We start from the raw sequence: 20307 nt of genomic DNA on the forward strand, positions 1-20307 counted from the left end.
TCAAATTACAAAGCAATACTTAAGTTAGGTGAAAACCTTTCCTACACTCAAACAAATACTGAGATTTGAAAAGAGGCAACTATTTCCTGGCAAACAATTCAAGTTTCCTCAAGAAAAAAAACAGCTCAGTAAGATGAGAAGAAAAGGAAAAGCTATAGGAGTCATAATTCTCTACTCTTGGACTGTGTCAAGAATATGGGTTACATAGAGAGCCCCATCTGTTCATCCTATTTAAATGAAGTAATAAAGGCATGCAAAATGGTGGCATACCTTTCAGTTGCCTTTCCTTCTATCTCAGCTCCATCTCTCGATCTTTCAGGGACTGTAGTAAGCCAGCCCTGAGGTCTAAGAGTCAACTTCAGACTTTCTCTTAGGAATTGAGAGTCTCTTCCACTGAAGGAAATTCAATTCCATCTAGATAACTCCTTGAAACATGCCCTCAGGGGCACCAACAAATTAGCTCACAGATCTAGGAATACTTCACACCTCCAAGCTTCTTGTGCCCATGAATTGGCAGTGCCAATTCATGCAACTGCCAAGTGCATGGGGTGGCCAATCAGCCCCCTGCATCCCTAGCATCTGCTTCTTGCGATGCCTGGGTACTGCTAACCCCTCAAATATATAGGAAAGTAGTGTCAAAGCTCACAGGTCCGGAAAAAAACACACAATGATAGTGATAGCTGGAATGTCACCACTGTACTGGCCACAACTGCTCCATATGTAACAACTATATACATTTGGTACATTATAGTAAGTCTCTAATTTGCACTACAGAAGGCATGTTTATTAGACAGACACGTGTGTCCAGTTATTCAAATCATCTTGCCTTCCATGTGATGACTTCAAGACTCTGAAATAACTAACAAAATTTGGCCACGACTCAAAAGCTGGCAGGAAAAAAACAAACCTTATTGCCAGTCTGACACTCACCACAAAAGCCTTTAGGAGCCAACCTAATTAGAGTCCCTTCAGTTACATTTGCTAATTGAATAGATAAGCAAAGACAGCATGGATCAGGGAAAGGAACACTAATTTGGGAAGTCAGAGACCAGGTTTAGCTCAGACACTAAATCATCTGTGCTTTTGTGCAAATCACTTAACCTCTCTGGCTTCAGTTTACGAATCTACAAAATAAGAATACTGATTTGGATTATCTTTAAGTGTTTCTATCTCCAAAGTAGAAAGGAAACTTAGGCAAGGGAATTTTTCACATTTAGTAACCTTAAATTCTAGGAAGGTACAGACTCTGTGAAAAAGGGCTGACGGTATGGGAAGCATCTGCAATGACTCAGTACAAATGTAAAGCATTAGCAGGACTCTTCTACACCTCCAAAGGTGTGAACGGTCACTGACCTGGCTGACTCTGGACCATGGCTCTGCTGTGATTGTCATGGCCATCCCAGAAAAATCTCTTGATAATTCCAACTGCCTCATTCTTACACCACTGTGAATTAAGGTGACCCTACTTTTCCACTATTTTAATTTCGATTACAGGAGATTGGTTCCCTTCACAATATCTACAGTCTTTAAGAATTTCTGCAACTAGATTCATCTGTATGCTACTAAGCACCAATGGCAGGTGTACAATATAAAGATTAGACAACTGGACAGATTAAAGACAAAATCTGCTTTGCTGGGTGGGTGGCGGGAGGAATGATGGGGGCATCAGGGCCCAGAGTAATCTGAAGTAACTGCACTTCCTTTTTACGTATCCAATAGAAGGAGACAACAGTTAACCTAGTTGTTTTACATAAAGAGAAAAATCTCGCTGTCTCTGCTAGACAAAACAGTCACATAAGTGAAGCTCAGCATTGCTTCCACATAAACCAAATGGGTAAGAGAAACTTGCCAAGAAACAAGATGAACATGACCTTGGTTAAATTTGCCACTCAGTGTATTTTAATCTTTCCAAGTAGAAAAGCATACTGTTGCTTCAAAATTGCACTACCCTTAAAAAATTGACCAAAACGGTTTTTGCCTACATCTTGAAACATTTGGTCAACAATGATGAAGCCCACTCAGCAAGAGACTTTTAAAGTTCTCATCTAACAAAACCTGAGTAGATGCCAGATTAGGCCAGATTAGATCTCAATAGAATTACTTAACCAAACATCTTCAGCCTTATAACCCAGGAACAACAAGATGGTTCCCTTTTTAGAGAGAAAACAAGAGAATCCAATTAAGCCTAGTTCAACCAGAAAACTCACACAGAAATGGTGCATAAGTCAAGACTTTTGGCACCAATCAGAGGCATCTCCAAGGAAATTCCCAGACAATGAAAATGAAAACGAAGCACAAGTCACATGCCCTTGATGCTACCGCTTAAAAAGAGAAATTGGTATCTTCTGTAAAACAAAAGGAGGACACAAGGGACTCTGGAGAATATATTCTTAAGCAGGGATGCAGTCAAATCACTTTATCTCCTAATTTGGTTTTAATTTTTATCATCATTCTTTCATTTAAAAATATGTCTACAATTCTATTCCAAACAACTCTGGACTCAGTGACTCAGCCAACACAGTGGTGCATTTATATGTGTGGTGTTGGGGAATGAAGATTTGGGAGAAATATGGTATAGATACTAAAGCAACAACCATAACAGTAGTAACAGTAGTGGTAGTAGTAACAGCACTTTCTATGTGCCAGGTTCTCTAGGACTAAGAGGAAGGTACTATTACTACTGCCATTTTATAAGATGAGAAAATTTAAGTAGAAAGAAGTTAAATAATCTGTCTAAAAGTCACACGGCCAGCACATGACAGAGCTGAGATCTGAGCCCAGGCAGCCAGGTTCCTCCTGGGTTTATGCTTTTAAACCACTACATTCAAAATTTATTGATTCATGATTTCTAATACCCAAAGTCCTGATAATGATCATGGGTTACATTCTTAGAATAGATGCTAGAAGTTGAAATGATGCATTGTATGTTAAACCCGAGTTTCCAACAGAAATAAATAATAAATAAAAAAGGGATACGGAGAGAGGAAATCGTAAATTTTTTATGGGAATGACCACAAGTAACATATTAAACCAATTATAAATGCCCTAATAGAATTGGTTAACGTGTAAAGGTATAAATAAGTTCATTAAATACAGTCAGGCACGTGAAGCATTTTAACATGTCCAAGTTTCTATTTCCTTCATAACCCATGTAGTATTTTTTACTACTAGGTACAGCTGGAAGGAAAACCTCCAGGGTGGTAACATCCTAAAGCACTTCACCTGGAACTGCAGGTGGACCTTGCACCTTGAGGGGAGGGAAGAGCCGGCCGGTGGAAAGCAGAGCCAAAAAGCAGACAGAAACGGATCTAATTACATCTGTGCCCAAAATTCGGCTGTGCCTGGGTTCAGGCCACTCCCCAACTCTTCAGTTACATGAAACAATAAATCCCCAGTTTTTGCTTTTAAAAAAACGTAAAAGCACTTCTTCAAGGAGATGTCCAAAGATCTTTAGAACTAGCTGATTGCTTTTTGATCCAGATATGTCTAGTTTGGTACTTTCTCTCCCTGCAAATTTCCCACTGAAAGCACAGTTGACATTTGAAATCAACTAGCCATGTTTTCCGCAAACTTTGAGGGGAAAAAATTCTGCTTTCTTTGGCTGCCATCTCATCGACTTCACTTAAGATAGTAACATTAGGGAAAGGAAGGGACACCTGTCCTTAAAATGTAAGCGTCAACTCAAAAATACTCTGAATTTTGAACGCTTAATCCATTCACTGCACTATTGTGCACAATGGCAAGAAGTTTCAAAGTCTTCACCTATATTTTTCCGTCTCATCCTAAGTCTTCTCTGTCTTTTAGTAGTAAAATGAAACTCACTCTTTCCTTTATCAAACATTTTAAAACTAAATATAGCTATGAATTAGTACTACTGACATTTTAACACATCAGAAGTCACACGTCCAAATTAACATTACCTTTTAAAGTAGGGGTCTTAGGAAATTACACTTGTTCAAATGACACTGCCACTGTTCAAAACGGTTTTTAAGCTGCCAGCATAAATCATTTATCAACAAATGTTTTCATTTTATTATGACAGAATATTTCCCCTCAGGTCCAAAGCTTTTTTACCCTTTACCCTTCTCCTGTCATTTATCTCAATTTCACATTCTCCTGCCCTCCACTGCTGTTATAATCAATACTCAGAGGACCTCTTAGAGTCAAGACTCTGAGAGGAAGCAGAGCTGTGAGGGAGATGGGACGTGGGAAAAGAGGATTCTGCCTTCCAGGCTTTGCCGTCCCAGTGTGAACCACCCACACAACTTTCCCACCGTGTGCTGGGAGCCGGGCAGGGCTGGGAGTGCGGGCAGAAGCTAAGACAGTCTCACGCTTCACTAATCTGGGACGGGCAGCCACCCAGAACCCATCCTCTTTCCTTCCCCACACCCACTTACGTATCTCAAGGAAGAAGAAAAGAAGGAAAATCTAATAACTGAGTCTGTGTCCTAGAACCCTCTGATTTCTATCCAGGAATCCAAGAGGTCTCGTCTCCATGACTTTCATTTCAGGCTACAACATTTCTGTTTGTAGGTGAGTGAAGATTAAGCACAATATTTATGTAGCTCTCTATCAGAAATGAAATGACTCTTAAGAGTTACTTATTATTTTTCCCCTCAAAACCTGCTTCAGCACTTTATTACTGTCAAAATACAATTTTAATAAAAACTCCCTTCTATTTAGTCTTGCCACCTGAGACACATCTACTACACTGCCACATCCAACTCAACCTGCTTTATTCTCCACAGCACTAGGTGGACTGCTAGACACATGGGAGGTACTCAACCTGTACCGGTCGACCTGAAGTAGAAATCTCTAGAAACCGGGAGAGAGAGGCTTCCACTTTTAAGGAAAATTGCTCCTTTGTCCCCATTCTTCACCTGGATAAATCCTGCTTATTCTTGTGCTATCTACCTAAATGTCTAGTCTTCAGAGAACGACCCTAACTGCCCTCTCAGCCAACGTAATGCAGATTTTACTGAAAACTGAGGAGACTCTACTTTTTCTTTCCACATCACAATTTGGAATCACATATTTGTGTGATTTGACAATCTAACACCTCCTGTTGGTCCCCAAAGACAAAGACTGTAACTGTTTTGTTCTGGGCTATATTCCCAGTACCTAGCACATAGAAAGTACTCAAGAAACATCAGTCAAATTAGTAAATTAATGAACGTCCTATCCCCTGTTTTGCTAAGATATTCTAAGGTAGCCTTAACCCATAGTGATCAAAGCAATAAAAAGTAACTTTTCTTCACAAAGAAGTGAGAGACTCTGACATTGTCATGTGAATAGAAAGCATTAGAAAAGGAGTAACAGCTCTGTGGAGCAGAGGTGAAACCAAGACTTATGGGAACTTACTTAGAGCTAACACACACACTCCTTACTGTGCCAAACACGATTTTAGGTTCTTTACATATATGAATTCATTTAATCCTCGTAACAACTCCCTGAGAAAGGTTATTATTATTATCCTTATTTCACACATGAGGAAACAGATATAGAGACACTAAATAACTTGCCTGAGATTGCAGATACTAAGTGGAAAGGGCAGGTTCTAAACCCATTTTGTAGATTCTTGCTGTACTGGTTTCCAGTGGCTGCCGCAATGTTACCCCAAGCGTGGTGGCTTAAAACACAGAAATGTATTCTCACAGCTCTGGGGGCCACAAGTATGAAAGCAAGGTGTAGGCAGCACCACGCTGCCTCCAAAGGAAGATCCTCCTTTGCCTCTACTAGCTTCTGGTTGCCCCGGTGTTCCTTGGCTTGCCACAGTATAACTCTGAAGTCTGCCTACGACTTCCCACGGCCTTCCCCTTGTGGCTCTCTGTAAGGACACTCATCATTGCCTTTAGGGCCCACCTGAAATCCAGGATGACCTCATCTCAAGATCTTAAACCTAATTACATCTGCCAAGACCCTGTTTCCAAATAAGGTCACTTTCACAAGGGTAAGAACTTGGACATTTATCTTTTTTTTAAATAGCTTTATTGAGATATAATTCACATAACATATAATTTGCCCACCTAAAGTATATAATTTGATGGTTTTTAGTGTATTCACAGATATGTGCAACCATCACAATTGTAGAACTTTTCATCACTTCAAGAAAAAAATCCCATATCCATTAGCTATCTCTCCCCTATGCCTGCCTCCCTCTTTCCCCTCCTCTCCCAGCCAGCACTAAACAGCCACTAATCTACTTTCTGTCTCTACAGATTTCTCTGGTCTGGACTTTCATGTGTGAGTGCTTCATTCCTTTTTATGGCTGAATAATATACCACTGTATGGATATACCACATTTTGCTTACCAATGATGGGACATTTAGGTTGTTTCTATCTTTTGGCTATAATGAATAATGCTGCCATTTATATACAAGTTTCTGTGTGGGTATGTGCTTTCATTTCTCTTTCATACATACCTAGGAGTAGAATTACAATCTCATCAGCAGTGTGTGATAGTTCAATTTCTCCATACTTCTTGTTATCTGACTTTGTAATTCTAGCCAACCCAGTGGGTGTGGAAATCTCACTGTGGTTTTGATTGCATTTATCTGATAACTAATGATATTGGCATCTTTTCATGTGTTTATAGGTCATTTGTACCTTCTTTGGAGAAATGTCTATTCAGATCCTTTGTCCATTTAATTGAGTCACTTGTCTTTCTGTTTGAATTGTATGACTTCTTTATACATGCTAGATACAAGTCCTTATCAGATATATGATTTGCAAATATTTTATCCCATTCTGTGGGTTACCTTTTCACTTTCTTGCTGGTGTTCTTTGGAGCACAAAAGTTTTCAATTTTGATGAAGTCTTATTTTTAATTTTGTTGCTCATGATCTTGGGTGTCATATTTAAGAATCCTTTGCCAAATTCAAGGTCATGAAGATTTACCCCTGTGTTTTCTTCTAAGAATTTTGTAGGACATCTTTTGGGGGGCCACTATTCAACCCACTGTATACCCACTCACTATACAATCCATCATAATAGATAACTATTATTTAATTCCAACAAATTTCATTGGTGCAGAACAACATATTAAATAAGGGTGTGGTATATAATCATTACTGGCCTGACATTAACTGATCCAAGAGAAATCTAGGCACTTTATTTTCTAGTAGTCTAGTTTATAAATAGGTAACAGGTAGCTACATTTCAGAATCATCAAGGAAGATGCCACACATACACTTAAAAATGTCTCATACATAAATTTCATTAATTAGTGACTACACATCATGTAATTAAAAGAGCTAGGGCTTCCCTGGTGGCGCAGTGGTTGGGGGTCCGCTTGCCAACGCGGGGGACGCGGGTTCGGGCCCTGGTCCGGGAGGATCCCGCATGCCGTGGAGCAGCTGGGCCCGTGCGCTACGGCTGCTGAGCCCGCAAACCACAACTGCTGAGCCCGCGCTCTAGAGCCCATGAGCCACAGCTGCTGAGCCCACGTGCTGCAACTGCTGAGGCCCGTGTGCCTAGAGCCCGTGCTCCGCAACAAGAGAGGCCACTGCAATGAGAAGCCCGTGCACTGCAACGAGGACCCACGCAGCCAAAGATAAAAAATAAAATTAAAAAAAAAAAAAAGAGCTAAAGCTCCAAAGTCAAAGACAGACCTTTGTTCAGATCCTGGCTCTTGCCATTCACTCACTGTGTAACCTTGGGGATGTTATTTAACTTCTCCAAGCATCAGTTCCCTGAAAATACTTCTGTTACAAAGATAAAATTAGATAATACGTACAAAATATTTAGTAAAAGACCTGACACGTAGTAGGTACTCATTAAATATTAGTTTCTTTTCTGTCTCTTTTAAAATGTAAATGTCTCCTTCACTCAAGTATAAGTCTTATTCTTAAGGTAGCCTTCCTTCACACCTACCTAAAATTAGCAACACTACAAAAATAAGAATTTTGTTGGGAAATGGAGGTAAAAGGATAACTTCAGAGTATGAGGCAATTCAGGCAGAGCATCAGAAAGCTCCGGAAATCTGGCAAGCAGCAGAAAAGAGATTCACAAAGGGGTGATGACCATTTCAGTTCTCCATAGGCAAGTTGTTAAGTGCTACAGGAATAGAGGGAAGAGTAATGGCTTTGGTCACAATTTGAAAGGCCCTAAGCTTCTGCTTTGCCAGTCCAGGGTAAATCAGTTTCCATTCAATTTCCACCTCTGTATTACTAGAAGGGGTAGAAAGAGGAAGAGAAATTCATGTGATCTTTCATAAACACACACACACATGAAAACTTCGGGAACATTCTTCTCCAAAATGCCAGAAGAATATGCTGTTATTACTTTGATTGAATTCTGTATTTAATTGAAGATATTTCCTCTGTTTAGAGACCAAGTACCATTGTTACTCTTACAAATAAATATATAAACCATTGTAAAGTGCCAACATCAAATAGATGTGTTATCCCAAAAAGTAATATCTTTCTCCTCAAAAAAACAATTCAAGCCAGACTGAATATCAACTTGGAACTCCTTACCATCCTTGAAGATGGTAAAGCCACCTTTCCCAGAACAAAGAACTGATCAAACCTCTCCAACAAGTGGAAGTCCCTAAGCTACTTAAGGTCATCAGTAAACCTGCTGCACTGGTGGTACAGTGTCAATATTCAGAGACTATATGGGCATAAGCAGTCACAACCCTACCCTGAAAAGTTCCAAGATTATACTCACACATCCTCAAACAACACTGCTGCCACCCCCAGATGGCACACAAACCATGATGGAGAAGGAGATGGAGGATATCCAGATCTGCAAGTAGCCTCTAAGTTGCTTAAACCTGTTCTTTATGTACGCATTGCATTTTCTCAGTATTTATTTCAAGTCTATTATCTAGAAGTTGACTATTTATTTGTTCTCTAACCTTTTTCTATATTTCTCAGGAATTTTTTAGTATTCACCCAGTTCTGGGATTACATTCAGCCCTCAGTTACCACTCTACAACTTGTACAAGAAGAATTTCCTTCATATCTTGAAAAAAAACTCTAAATTCAGTTACTAGTACACGGTCTCGTGTGTGTGTGTGTGTGTGTGTGTGTGTACATATTTTACATATCATATAATATATACATATATAATATTACATATAGAGAAATAAAATTAACAAGTTAACTTTACAAATCCATTGTGTATACTTCTAAGAAGATGTCACTCATTTGAATGTGGAACATCAAAATCTAAAAAACATTTTTAAACATCAAAATCTAAAAAAATCTTAAGAAAAGGTCTCACCTGTTCACCTGCATCTAGAAACTCTTTGCATGCATCAGGGAACACATCATAAATAATGAGTGGATAGCCATGTTTCATGAGATTTTTTGCCATTGGATTCCCCATGTTGCCTACTCCAATGAATCCAACTGGAGTCTTAGAAGCCATTGACCTAGAACACACTGATTTCAATACATTATTTTTAACAGGAGCAGATAACATGTTTTATTGTAAATATTCACTCAATATTAAGAAGTCAATTGTTATTTTGATATTTTCTATTTAAAAAAAAAAACGTTTTAAAGATTAGTTTTAAACTAATGGTCATTTAAAGATATCAACAATGTATAGGCAGACTAACTTCTGAGTATATAGTTCTCCGGGAAGCAATCATAAAATTTTAAGCATTCTCTCTTCTGCTTTCTATCTCTACATTCTCTCTTCTGCTTTCTATCTCTATAACATCCCTTTACTATTTTTAACAATAAACTTAATGTTATCATTTATTAAATACCTATTATATACTTTACCTGTCAAGTGAAGTATCCTAGATTCTCTTATCTATATTACCTTCTTTAATAATGTGTATTAAAAACTGGAAGTATTCAATAAAAACCTGTATCTTGGACAAGGTCCAAGAATGGGAAAACGTTTTACCTTCCCACTTCCACATTTATAGAAACCATCCCCTCCAACGGTATAAAAAACAATCTTAATAAAAATGTTAAACCCAGAAGAATGTATTTCAACCAAAAGTCACCAGTTTATAAATGGGGTCCTAGGAGAGAGCAGGGCGACACTTCCATGGGCTTTCCATGGCCAGGGTAACAGTCTCAGGACCCTGAGATAACAACTCCGTGCACTTTCAGAGAAGAGGCATCTCCATTTACAGAAAAAGAAAATTGTTCTTAAAAAGCTGTATGCAGGGCTTCCCTGGTGGCACAGTGGTTAAGAATCCGCCTGCCAATGCAGGGGACATGGGTTCAAGCCCCAGTCCGGGAAGATCCCACATGCCTGCCGCAGAGCAACTAAGCCCATGAGCCACAACTACTGAGCCTGCGCTCTAGAGCCCGCAAGCCACAACTACCGAAGCCCGCATGCCTAGAGCCCGTGCTCCGCAACAAGAGAAGCCACCGCAATGAGAAGCCCGCGCACCGCAACGAAGAGTAGTCCCCGCTTGCCGCAACTAGAGAAAGCCCACGCACAGCAACAAAGACCCAACACAGCCAAAAAAAATAAATAAATTCACACACACACACACACACACACACACACACAAAGCTGTATGCAGGTTCTGTTTGATTTGATTTTCTTCCTTTTTACAAAAGGCTTTTTGAAATCACACTGGGGCATACAATTCAAGGTAATGCTTTTTGCAAGAGAGCAGACAGCATTCGCATCACCATGAAAATAATATTAGACACGATTTCTCTATTTCTAGATTTAGAACTCCACTCAAGTATTTACTGCATGAAGTACTATGACACAAGCAAGATGTGGTCCTTGCCCTCCGAAAGTTCACAGTCTAGTGAGAGAACAAAGAGAAATAACTCCACTTGCCCTTTTCCCTATCATTGCCCGGCTTTATTTTTCCTTTTTCTTTCAAGGACTCCAGTTTTAAAACTGTGTAGTGCACCAACTAATCACAGTCACCCTTTTTCAGATCCTCTCAACTAACGGATCCCTGCTCTTCCTTCAACTTAATCTCAGTGTAATGAGATTTCCTAAAAGCAAATTATTTGAAGCCCTAATGCTTAAGCAATAGAGGTCTTCTTGGGTCAGAAGCACATTTAATTCCTATGAACTCCATGACTGTCTCTAACATTTAAAGATGGGTGTCATTCCTGTGCATCATCGCCTTACCAGTGCTGAGTTTAACGTGCTGGGTATGATAGGAGTCCTGTGCCTAACTTTCTGGTTCACAAGGGGTTTAATGACAGAGAAATGACACCTCACTGAATTTTTATTTTGATATTAAGCAGAATGAGAAGTATACTTTGTAAGAGAACTCGAATACTAACAACTGGTGTGCCTGACTACTGTGTTAAGCTTGAAAAGGTATAATTTAACTAAGAACATTAGAAACTAGGAATATCATTATTTAAATGCAGTTAATTTTAACAGGCAACTCACTCTAAGTCAAACACTTAATAACTATAGCAAGGTAGGACCATAATTCATTCACACATTCAACAAACATGAAGCAACTATCATATGTACCATGGCAGATGCCATCAAAGACACAAATGACATACAGTCCTTGCTTTCAACCAGCTTAAAACACAAGAGGACAACTATGTACACAGACACTAAAACATGAAAGTAAAGGATAAAGTATGAAAAATAATGCTGATACTAAAGAACTCATCTGATTTGGGAACTTGAAAAAGCTAGCATTTGACCTGAGTATTCTAGGATGGGTAGGCTTTCAAATGGAATTAGAGTAGGAACAAAGGGAGCTCCATATAGAAAAGGAATGAGTATGCACATGAGCATATGCAAGGAAATAGGAAAGCCAAGAAAAAATGAATAATAGTAAAAGTTAATATTTGTGGCAATTTTACTACATGCCAGACACTATACTCAGTACTTTATAAATAGCACTGCCATCCTATCCCATCATTAAGCCTATCTTCCAGCTCAGGTCCCTGACACTTGGTTAGTTTAAATAAAATGCCCAAGACTTTATAAGGTTGTAATGCCAAAATTCATATTCAGCCAATCTGACTCTAGGTTCTTCATCTTTAAGTGCCCTCCACTCTTCCTACAGGACGCACAAAGAAACAAAACAGCAAGATTAAGATTGAAAGAAAAAATGCAACCATGATGTGGAAGGCTGGGAAGTATGCTCTAAACAACTTGAGTGTATTCTGTGGTGGTACCACAGACTGAATGCTTGGTCCTCCCAAAATTTCTATGTTGAAAAAATAATTCCCAGTGTGAGGGTATTTGGAGGTGGGGCCTTTGGGCAGTGATTAGATCATGAGGGGAGAACCCTCACGAACAGGACTAACGCCTTTACAAAAGAGGCCGCAGAGAGCTCCCTCATCCCCTTCTACCATGTGAGGACACAGTGAAAAGACGGCCATCTTTGAACCAAGAAGTAGGCCCTCACCTGACACTAAATATGCCAGTACCTTTATTTTGGAACTCCCAGCCTCCAGAACTGTGAGAAATAGTTCTCTGTTGTTTATAAGCCACCCAGTCTATGGTATTTTGTTATAGCAGCCCAAACAGACTAAGACAGGTAGTTACTGAAAGGTCTGGGCAAGAGAAATGACCTGACCAAACCCATGCTTTAGGACAGAAATGAGGCAGCAGTGTACAATGGATGAACTAAAGGAAGAGCCTGCAGGCAAAAAGACCAACATAAAAGTGACTGTCTAGGTCTGTCTTAGTCCATTCCAGCTGCCATAACAAATATACCATAGTATATTTGTTATGATGACTTAAACAACAAGCATTTATTTCTTACAGTTCCGGAGGCTGGGAAGACCAAGATCAAGTAGGCAACAGATCCAGTATCTGGTGAGGGCCCACTTCCTGGCTTGTAGATGACCATCTTCTTGTATCTCTGGAGAGCAGAGAGAGAGGACAAACTCTCCTTCCTGTTTTTAGCACACGAATCCCATTCATGAGGGCTCCACCCTCATAACCCAATTATTCCCAAAGGCCCCACCTCCTAATACTACCACAGTGGGGATTAGGATTTCAACACATGAATTTTGGAGGGTTACAAACATTCAGTCCACAGTAAGGGCAGAGTTAATAAAGAGTGGTGGCTATAGAAAAGACAGATATGGAAAATATTTCAAATACAGTAGTAAAAGGACACAGCAATAGGTTGGATTATAATATAATTACAGAAGAAAAGGATAGTGACCTTAAAAACAAAGCAACAGAAACTATCCAAAACAAAACACAGAAAAAAGAATTTAAAAAATAAAAAGAACATTAGTGAGCAGTGAGACAGCTTCAACCAGCCAAATACAGAGCGAAATTGGAGTCCTCAAATGAGAAGAGAGCAAAGTGGGGACAAGAAAAATATGTGAAAAATTTCCAAATTTGATGAAAACCATAAACCCCATGCATCCAAGCTCAATGAACCCCAACACAAGAAACATGAAGAAAACTATACCAAGACACATCATAATCAAAGTGCTCAAAAGCAACCGGCAGAAAAAAGACATTATGTACAGAGGAACAAAGATAAGAATGAAGGCAGATTTCCTGTCAGAAACAAAGCCAGTGAGAAAACAGGAGAGCATCACCTTTAAAGAACTGAAACAAAAAACAACTGTCAAGATAGGAATCTATCTAGCCAGTGGAACTGTACAATTATAGATGTATGAGTATGTAGAGAGGCATGAGGAAACTGATGGGGGAGGGGTGAATGGATACATTTACTGTCTCGATTGTGATGATGGTTTGATGGTTTCACAGGTATATACGCATCAAAACTCATCAAACTGTACACGTTAAATAGGTGCAGTTTATTGTAAGTCAACTATATTGCAATAAAGTTGTTTTTAAAGAGTCAACATGTTTACAGAAAAAACAAACAAGAGAAGACATTTCTCAATCTAAAGATACTAAAGTGATATATCAACCGAATGCAACGTGTGAAGTCTGAATGGATCTGGATTTGGGGCGGGAAAAGTCTTAAGACATTCTAAGGAAAATTATGAAATTTTAAATACGAGCTGTATATTAGGATGATACCAGGGAAGTACTAATTGTCTTAGGTAAATGGTAATTTGGTTATGTAGGAGACAGTCCTTCTTAGGAGATTCACGCTGAATCATTTAGGGTTGAGAGTGTCATAGTGTCTGCATTTTAATTTCAAATGATACAGGTGGGATATGAATATACTTGGAAAGAAATAAAGCAAATATGGCAAAAGGTTGGTTAACAACCGTTGACACCGAGCAAAGAGTACACAGATGTTCATGGCATTATTCTTTCAATACTTTGTTTGAAATTGTTCATAATAAAACAAGGGGGAAAAACTTAGCACATCTCAAAAAAAAATCACAAACATGACAAAATACAAATAACTAGGAAGAATACTTGCAACACACAATAGAAATAGGGCTACTTTACTATATATTCAAATAACTTTAAAATCTGGAAGAAAAATGTAAATAATCCATTGTTTTAAAGTACGCCAAAATCACAAAATGACAGTTAACAGAAAATATTAAAAAAAAACTTTGAAAAAATGCTCAACTTCTGTCATAACTAGAGTAATGCAAAACAAAGCAATGTAATACCATTTTCACCTATCAGCTGGACAAATGTGTTTCTTTGATAAAACTCACACCTGGTTAGGAAGGACTGATAAAACATATACTCTCATACACTGTAGAACTGTATTTTATGTCATCCTTTTAGACAGCAATCTGAAAAAAGATCTACATTTGAATTTTATTATAAAATTTAAATTTAAAATGTACATACTCTTTGACCCAGTAATTCCATTTCCAGGAATTTATACTATACATAAGGGGTCAGCACACTTTTTCTTAAAGGGTGAAGGGGTAAACAATTTCAGTTTGGGGCCATGAGGCCTCTGTCACAACTATTCAACTCATCCACTATAGTTTTAAAACAGCCATACACAATATAAAAACAAGTGGCTGTGCTTGTTTTCCAATATAATTTTATTTACAAAAACAGGGACCCAGCTATTGGGCCACAGTTTGCTGACCTCTACTATATATAAACTCTGAACAACACAAAAATATAGTTTACTATAGGAATGTTTGTAACAACAGAAACATTATAAATAACTAAATACACATTAACAGGGCACTTAATTTATAATAACTAAATATACATTAACAAGGTACTTGATATTTCATAGAAAATCAATACAATGAAATAGTATGTAATGTTCAAAAGAATGTGATAGGGCTTCCCTGGTGGCGCAGTGGTTGAGAATCTGCCTGCCAATGCAGGAGACACGGGTTCGAGCCCTGGTCTGGGAAGATCCCACATGCCGTGGAGCAACTAGGCCTGTGAGCCACAATTACTGAGCCTGCGCATCTGGAGCCTGTGCTCCGCAACAAGAGAGGCCGCGATAGTGAGAGGCCCGCGCACTGCGATGAAGAGTGGCCCCCACTTGCTGCAACTGGAGAAAGCCCTCGCACAGAAACGAAGACCCAACACAGCCAGAAATATACAAATAAATAAATAAAAGAATGTGATATATCTATCTAAAAGTATAAGGAAAAAAATCTCCAGGACCTGTTATTAAGTGAAAAAAAGCAAGATGCAGAGCATTATATATAGTAACATACAGTATATGAGAAAAAAGAATACATATGCATTAAACGTTTTCAAATTTCTGTAAGATGCTTAAGAAACAGCAGTTACAGCTAGAAAGTTGGACTGATGAGTCAGAGTTAGAGAAAAGACTCTTTTACTTTCCATTTTATAACCTTTTGAGTTTTTACCATGTGCATGTAACTTTTATAACTACTTTTATAATGAAATGAAATAAATAAATTGGCACACAGTGAGTGTTTAATAACGTTATATGAATGAATTACTAACTAGAGAGAGTTTTCATCAAATGAGGATAAAAGTCAGTGCTGAAGCAAGAGTAAAGATAGTGATAAAGTGGATCCAGCAAAGATAATCTGTATTGCAGCAACCATTAAGCAAACGCTGCAGGTTGACTCTCCAATATCCTTTCCTCCCAGACCTATGGTCAAGTTCCAAATTACCTAAACCAATTATAGTACCTCCATCTCTCTGCAGATGACTGTTCACAGATTGGCAGCCCTAAGTAAAAGATTTAGAAATGCTGTGAAAAATCAGAGTATGTAATAGGAAATGAACTAGAGATTAAAGAAAAGATTGTATCTAATCAGCAAACTCCTGTGACTCTCAGTACCACTACTTAAGCAGCAGCCAGGAGGAGGAAGAAACTAGCCAGAAAATTTGGCAAAGTTAGTTTCTAAATTTATAGATGTAAATTTACAGATTATGACCTTTTTCTCCAATGGGACATGGACAAAGTTATCCATATCTTGGTAACATGAAGTGCCACCAAAAATCAGGCGACTCTTAAGTTTCAAAATGCAAAAATTGGTAATAGGTTATTTTACATTTCTAGAAGTTTTTTTCTCTCATCAGAGTAATTCATTGTAGAAAACTGAAAAATACGGGAAAGTATAAAGTCATAAGGGAAAAAGTTAATCTCACTACACAAAAATAATCAGTTAGCATTTTGTATAGCCCTTCTAGTCTTCTGAATGCATTTTTTCATTGTGAGACTCTATATTGTATATACAACTTTGTGTCCTACTTTATCACATATTACGTCATAAGCATTCTTTTTGCTTTAATGCTAAGAGTTACTAAACTAAGGGTAGTGACTTACTCTATAAAGGCCTTTATTATTTGGGTCAAGTTATTTTAGAAATACAGTTGACCCTTGAACAATGAGTGGGGTTGGGGCACTGACGCTCCTCACAAAATCCAAGTATAATTTACAGTTGGCCCTCCACACCCATGGCTCCAAATCTGCAGGTTAAACCAACTGTAGTACAAATTTATTGAAAAAAATCCATGCATAAGCTGACCCATGCAGTTCAAACCCGTTTTGTTCAAAGGTCAACTGTATTCTCCTTATGCAATTTCACAAGTTTAAGGTCAACTTTTGGTCCCCAGGGTCATGTGCAGCTTTTCAGTTTCATGTGCAACCCTAGAAGCTAATGTAAAGAGGAAAAAAATGGCATTATATATTTTATTTATACAACGAGTTATGCTGTTTTGAAGGCAGATTTCGTACACACACAAAGAGCCAATAATAAAAAAGAACTGTATTCCCATTTCTGTCTATAATGCTGGCTAATTTTCCCATTCCACTTTTGGTCAGGTGGTCGCTTTAAGATGATCTGTTACAAATTATTTTTCCTTGTACTTGTTAGTGAATCAAATGACTGTAGAGGGTCAACATCTGTCATTTTTTTGGCTGTACAAAAAAGTCTGAAACTAAATTTAACTCTCTTTTAAGATAAAACATAAAACTTACTTTTATTAAATGGTGATGAAATAGTAATGTATGAAAAAAATAGTAATGTATGTCTAGTTTAATATTTCTCATTTTTCTATTTCCTTTTTGATGCTTTAAATATTTTAAAAGTAAGACATGCTATTACCAGCAACTTTTAGATCTCATTTTTTTCAAACTGTAAATAACTGTATAGATCTTTATAATATTACCCTCCATATGATATAAACATCTTAAACATACCATGGAGACGAACATCCCACAGAATTCAGAACACTAAATAATGTTACTATTTGAACACAGTTCTTTTTCTTAATGTCCCTAGACTCCAAACTGGCACATAATTTTTCTTTTAAGACTCCAACATCAAAAAAGTTAACACTTTTGTAGTAAATTAAAATTAACAAAAATGTTTAAAACAATTCCACAGAGTAAAAACAATTACTGAAGCATTTTAAACAATCATCACACACACACACACACACAAAATTTTAACTTGTCATAAATCTATATTCTTACAATGTCTTTGGGTCAAAGAACAAGATTATATGCCAAAGTAGTCTACCAGCATTTCAAGGTAGGCCTTTCCAGTCTACAGAAGCATTTATTATAGTCACAGGCCTCAGACTCTTCTTCCATGAATTTTAAGAACTTCCCTGTAACTCTAAAAGGTACTTCAAGGGTTCATTAAAATACGGTTAGGACACCTTGTAAAATCACTAAACAGCACGTATGTCTTCCTTGACTAATCAAAACTGAAAGAATTGTGCATTCATGTGAAAACTGGTGCTACATTTACTACTGCAGAAGAGTGATTTTTTTTTTTTTTTTAAGTATCTCCAATGTAGGAGGCATTTTTTGTAGTTCAATACATGTAGCTCAAACAGTGGTTACACTCAAGTTTGGCAATTTCTGTGAGTTTGTATCTCATTTCTGTGATTCTGTATCAGACATCTGTTCTCTCCCATCATATGGAGCTTTCCCTTTTCAAGCCAGAGGAAATTCACTCTTCTGCTTAGATTTTTACTGAGGGGGAGGAAGGAAGGCTGTTAAGAACTCAATTCCCAGCCTTTTTTTTTTTTTTAAGTAAAGATCAGAAAAAAATTAATACCAAGGCTTTTTCAATCTCCCAAGTATGAGAGTGCTAAATAGTGCATTTTCAAAACTAAAAATTTTACAGGAAGACAATGGCAGTTTCCCCACAAATCAACCAATTTTCCAGTTGAAGAGGAATCCTGCTGTAGAAGAACAGTGCAGGAATCATGAAGAATCAAGGACTACTTTCTAGATCCTGCTGTAATATCCTAATTCACTTATCCAAGGGGCTTTAGGTTCTTCCATCTGTAAAATGAAAGATCAGTTCTCTGTGGGTCTAAAAACTGCCTCTTCCTAAATCGATGGTTAGCTTCCATAACTTATAATGATATGAGGGGTGGGAGGGAACGGAAGCAGGATAGGTTCAGGCCACAATTTTGAGAACGCTGAAAGTATTCTGGTTAATAATTTGACAGAAGTGCCATCTTCAGGTAGCACAGTTACAGAGAAGCGGTGGAAGCCCGCCTGGCCGGTCAAGGGTGACTTAAAACTGCTGGAAAGACTGATCACCTGATTTGTAAGACTTCACTTGTGTAAAAACATCAGAAACAATTAAGGTGATTAAAACAAAAATCAGGGCTGCGGCCGGAGAGCGCGCCCACCCGGGGCGCTGCAAGGCCAGGGGTCGCTGGGGTGGGTAGGGGGTAGCCCCTGGGGCTGGGCCCTCCAATTGTCCTCAAAGCCCTAACTCCAAAGAAGCACGACTCGGACCCAAATACTCCTCTCTCTACCCCAAGCTCTTCCCATTCCTTCCTAAGTCCCAAAAGGACGCCGAACCCCATTCATCTAGATCTGGGTGGGGAGAATGGGGGGAAGCACTAGTGGCGCGAGCCGCAGAAGAGGCCAGGCCTTGGAACCAGTCAAAATGTTGGGTTTTAAGCCCCGATCCAACCGCAGCGCCTCCGGTGAAAAGACCTCTCCAGCAGTCAGGGCGCGCGAAGCGGGCGGCCGGAGGAGGGACGGGGGAAGACGGCGCGAGGTCCTTACCCGCTGCAAGGCTGGCCACTGCCGGTTGCTGCCGGCGGCTCCAGTACCGGAGGCCGGAGACGGCTCCACGGAGCCGTAAGGAGGCTGCCATGCTGCCCCCGCCCCGCCTCCCCACGGTGACCTCCGCGACTCCCAGCTCACCCACTGACTGCTAGGGTGCGTGGTGCGGCGGGCGGGATCGGCTGCGGCGTGGGGCCGCACGCGCACGCGCTCTGCTGCTCGGGGCGGGCACCTACCCGCGAGGGGAGGAGCGCGGAGCCGAGAGGCGCGGCCCGGCGGGACATGGGACGTCAATCCCCTTACGGACAGGGAACCAGACCAATCAGCATTCCCATATCCTTCTCCCTTTGCGAACCACGAATAGGAGGCCTTCTCGTACTAGCACATCCGGAGCCCTGGCCCCGTCCCCAAGCTCCTCCCTCATCTGCAGACTGCGGGCTGGAGTCTCCTTGTTTACCAAAACGCCAAGGGTGTGTGGGAGGCGGCGGCTGTCACTCACGACCGCCTCCTTGGATCATCTGACCCTCAGAACCGCCCCCTTGGAGTGTTGTAACTGCATGTGTTGCTTCCTTGCAGTCAAGGGCATAACTTTGACTCGCGGCAGCTGCTGCAATAGTTAAGCAAGAGCAGAAATTCCCAGTCTTTCCAAGTACAGGGATCCACTTTTAACCTCAATAAAACGTGGGTCTCTTGATGTTAGCATTTGTATTTTTAGTGTCTGTTCGTTGAGAAACATTCACAGAAATCTACCATGAATGCAATAACTGTTTAAAATTATTTGATTTTATTTTACCCAACGGTTTCTCCATAAACTTGAAAAATTGTAGGAAAACAACTTAATATTGTTTTCTTTGAAGGATAGAATTGCTAGAAACTTGCACTCTCTATTCCAGTATATATTTCTCTAATGTTTGAAAATCCTGCATCCATTTCATAAGTAAAAACTAAAGGTAAACGAAAATGCAGAAGGTAATGTATATGTATGTGTGTCAGAG

At 39.3% G+C, this 20307-nt stretch overlaps 1 protein-coding gene across 2 annotated transcripts in view; it reads right to left on the minus strand.

The window, feature by feature from the left end:
- HIBADH (3-hydroxyisobutyrate dehydrogenase) overlaps positions 1-19503 on the minus strand; it is a 259990-nt gene extending 240487 nt beyond the window's left edge. For both annotated transcript variants that reach the window (XM_068549205.1, XM_068549204.1), the window contains exons 1-2: positions 19313-19503; positions 9229-9389 (exon numbers count right to left, since the gene is read on the minus strand). In XM_068549205.1, the coding sequence (XP_068405306.1) occupies positions 9229-9389; positions 19313-19403 (252 nt within the window). In that variant the 5' untranslated portion in view covers positions 19404-19503. The remainder of the gene's footprint in view (positions 1-9228; positions 9390-19312) is intronic.
- Between the last annotated feature and the right edge of the window lie 804 nt (positions 19504-20307).

This window comes from Eschrichtius robustus, chromosome 8, assembly GCF_028021215.1.
Source record: "Eschrichtius robustus isolate mEscRob2 chromosome 8, mEscRob2.pri, whole genome shotgun sequence".
Lineage (NCBI taxonomy): Eukaryota > Metazoa > Chordata > Mammalia > Artiodactyla > Eschrichtiidae > Eschrichtius > Eschrichtius robustus.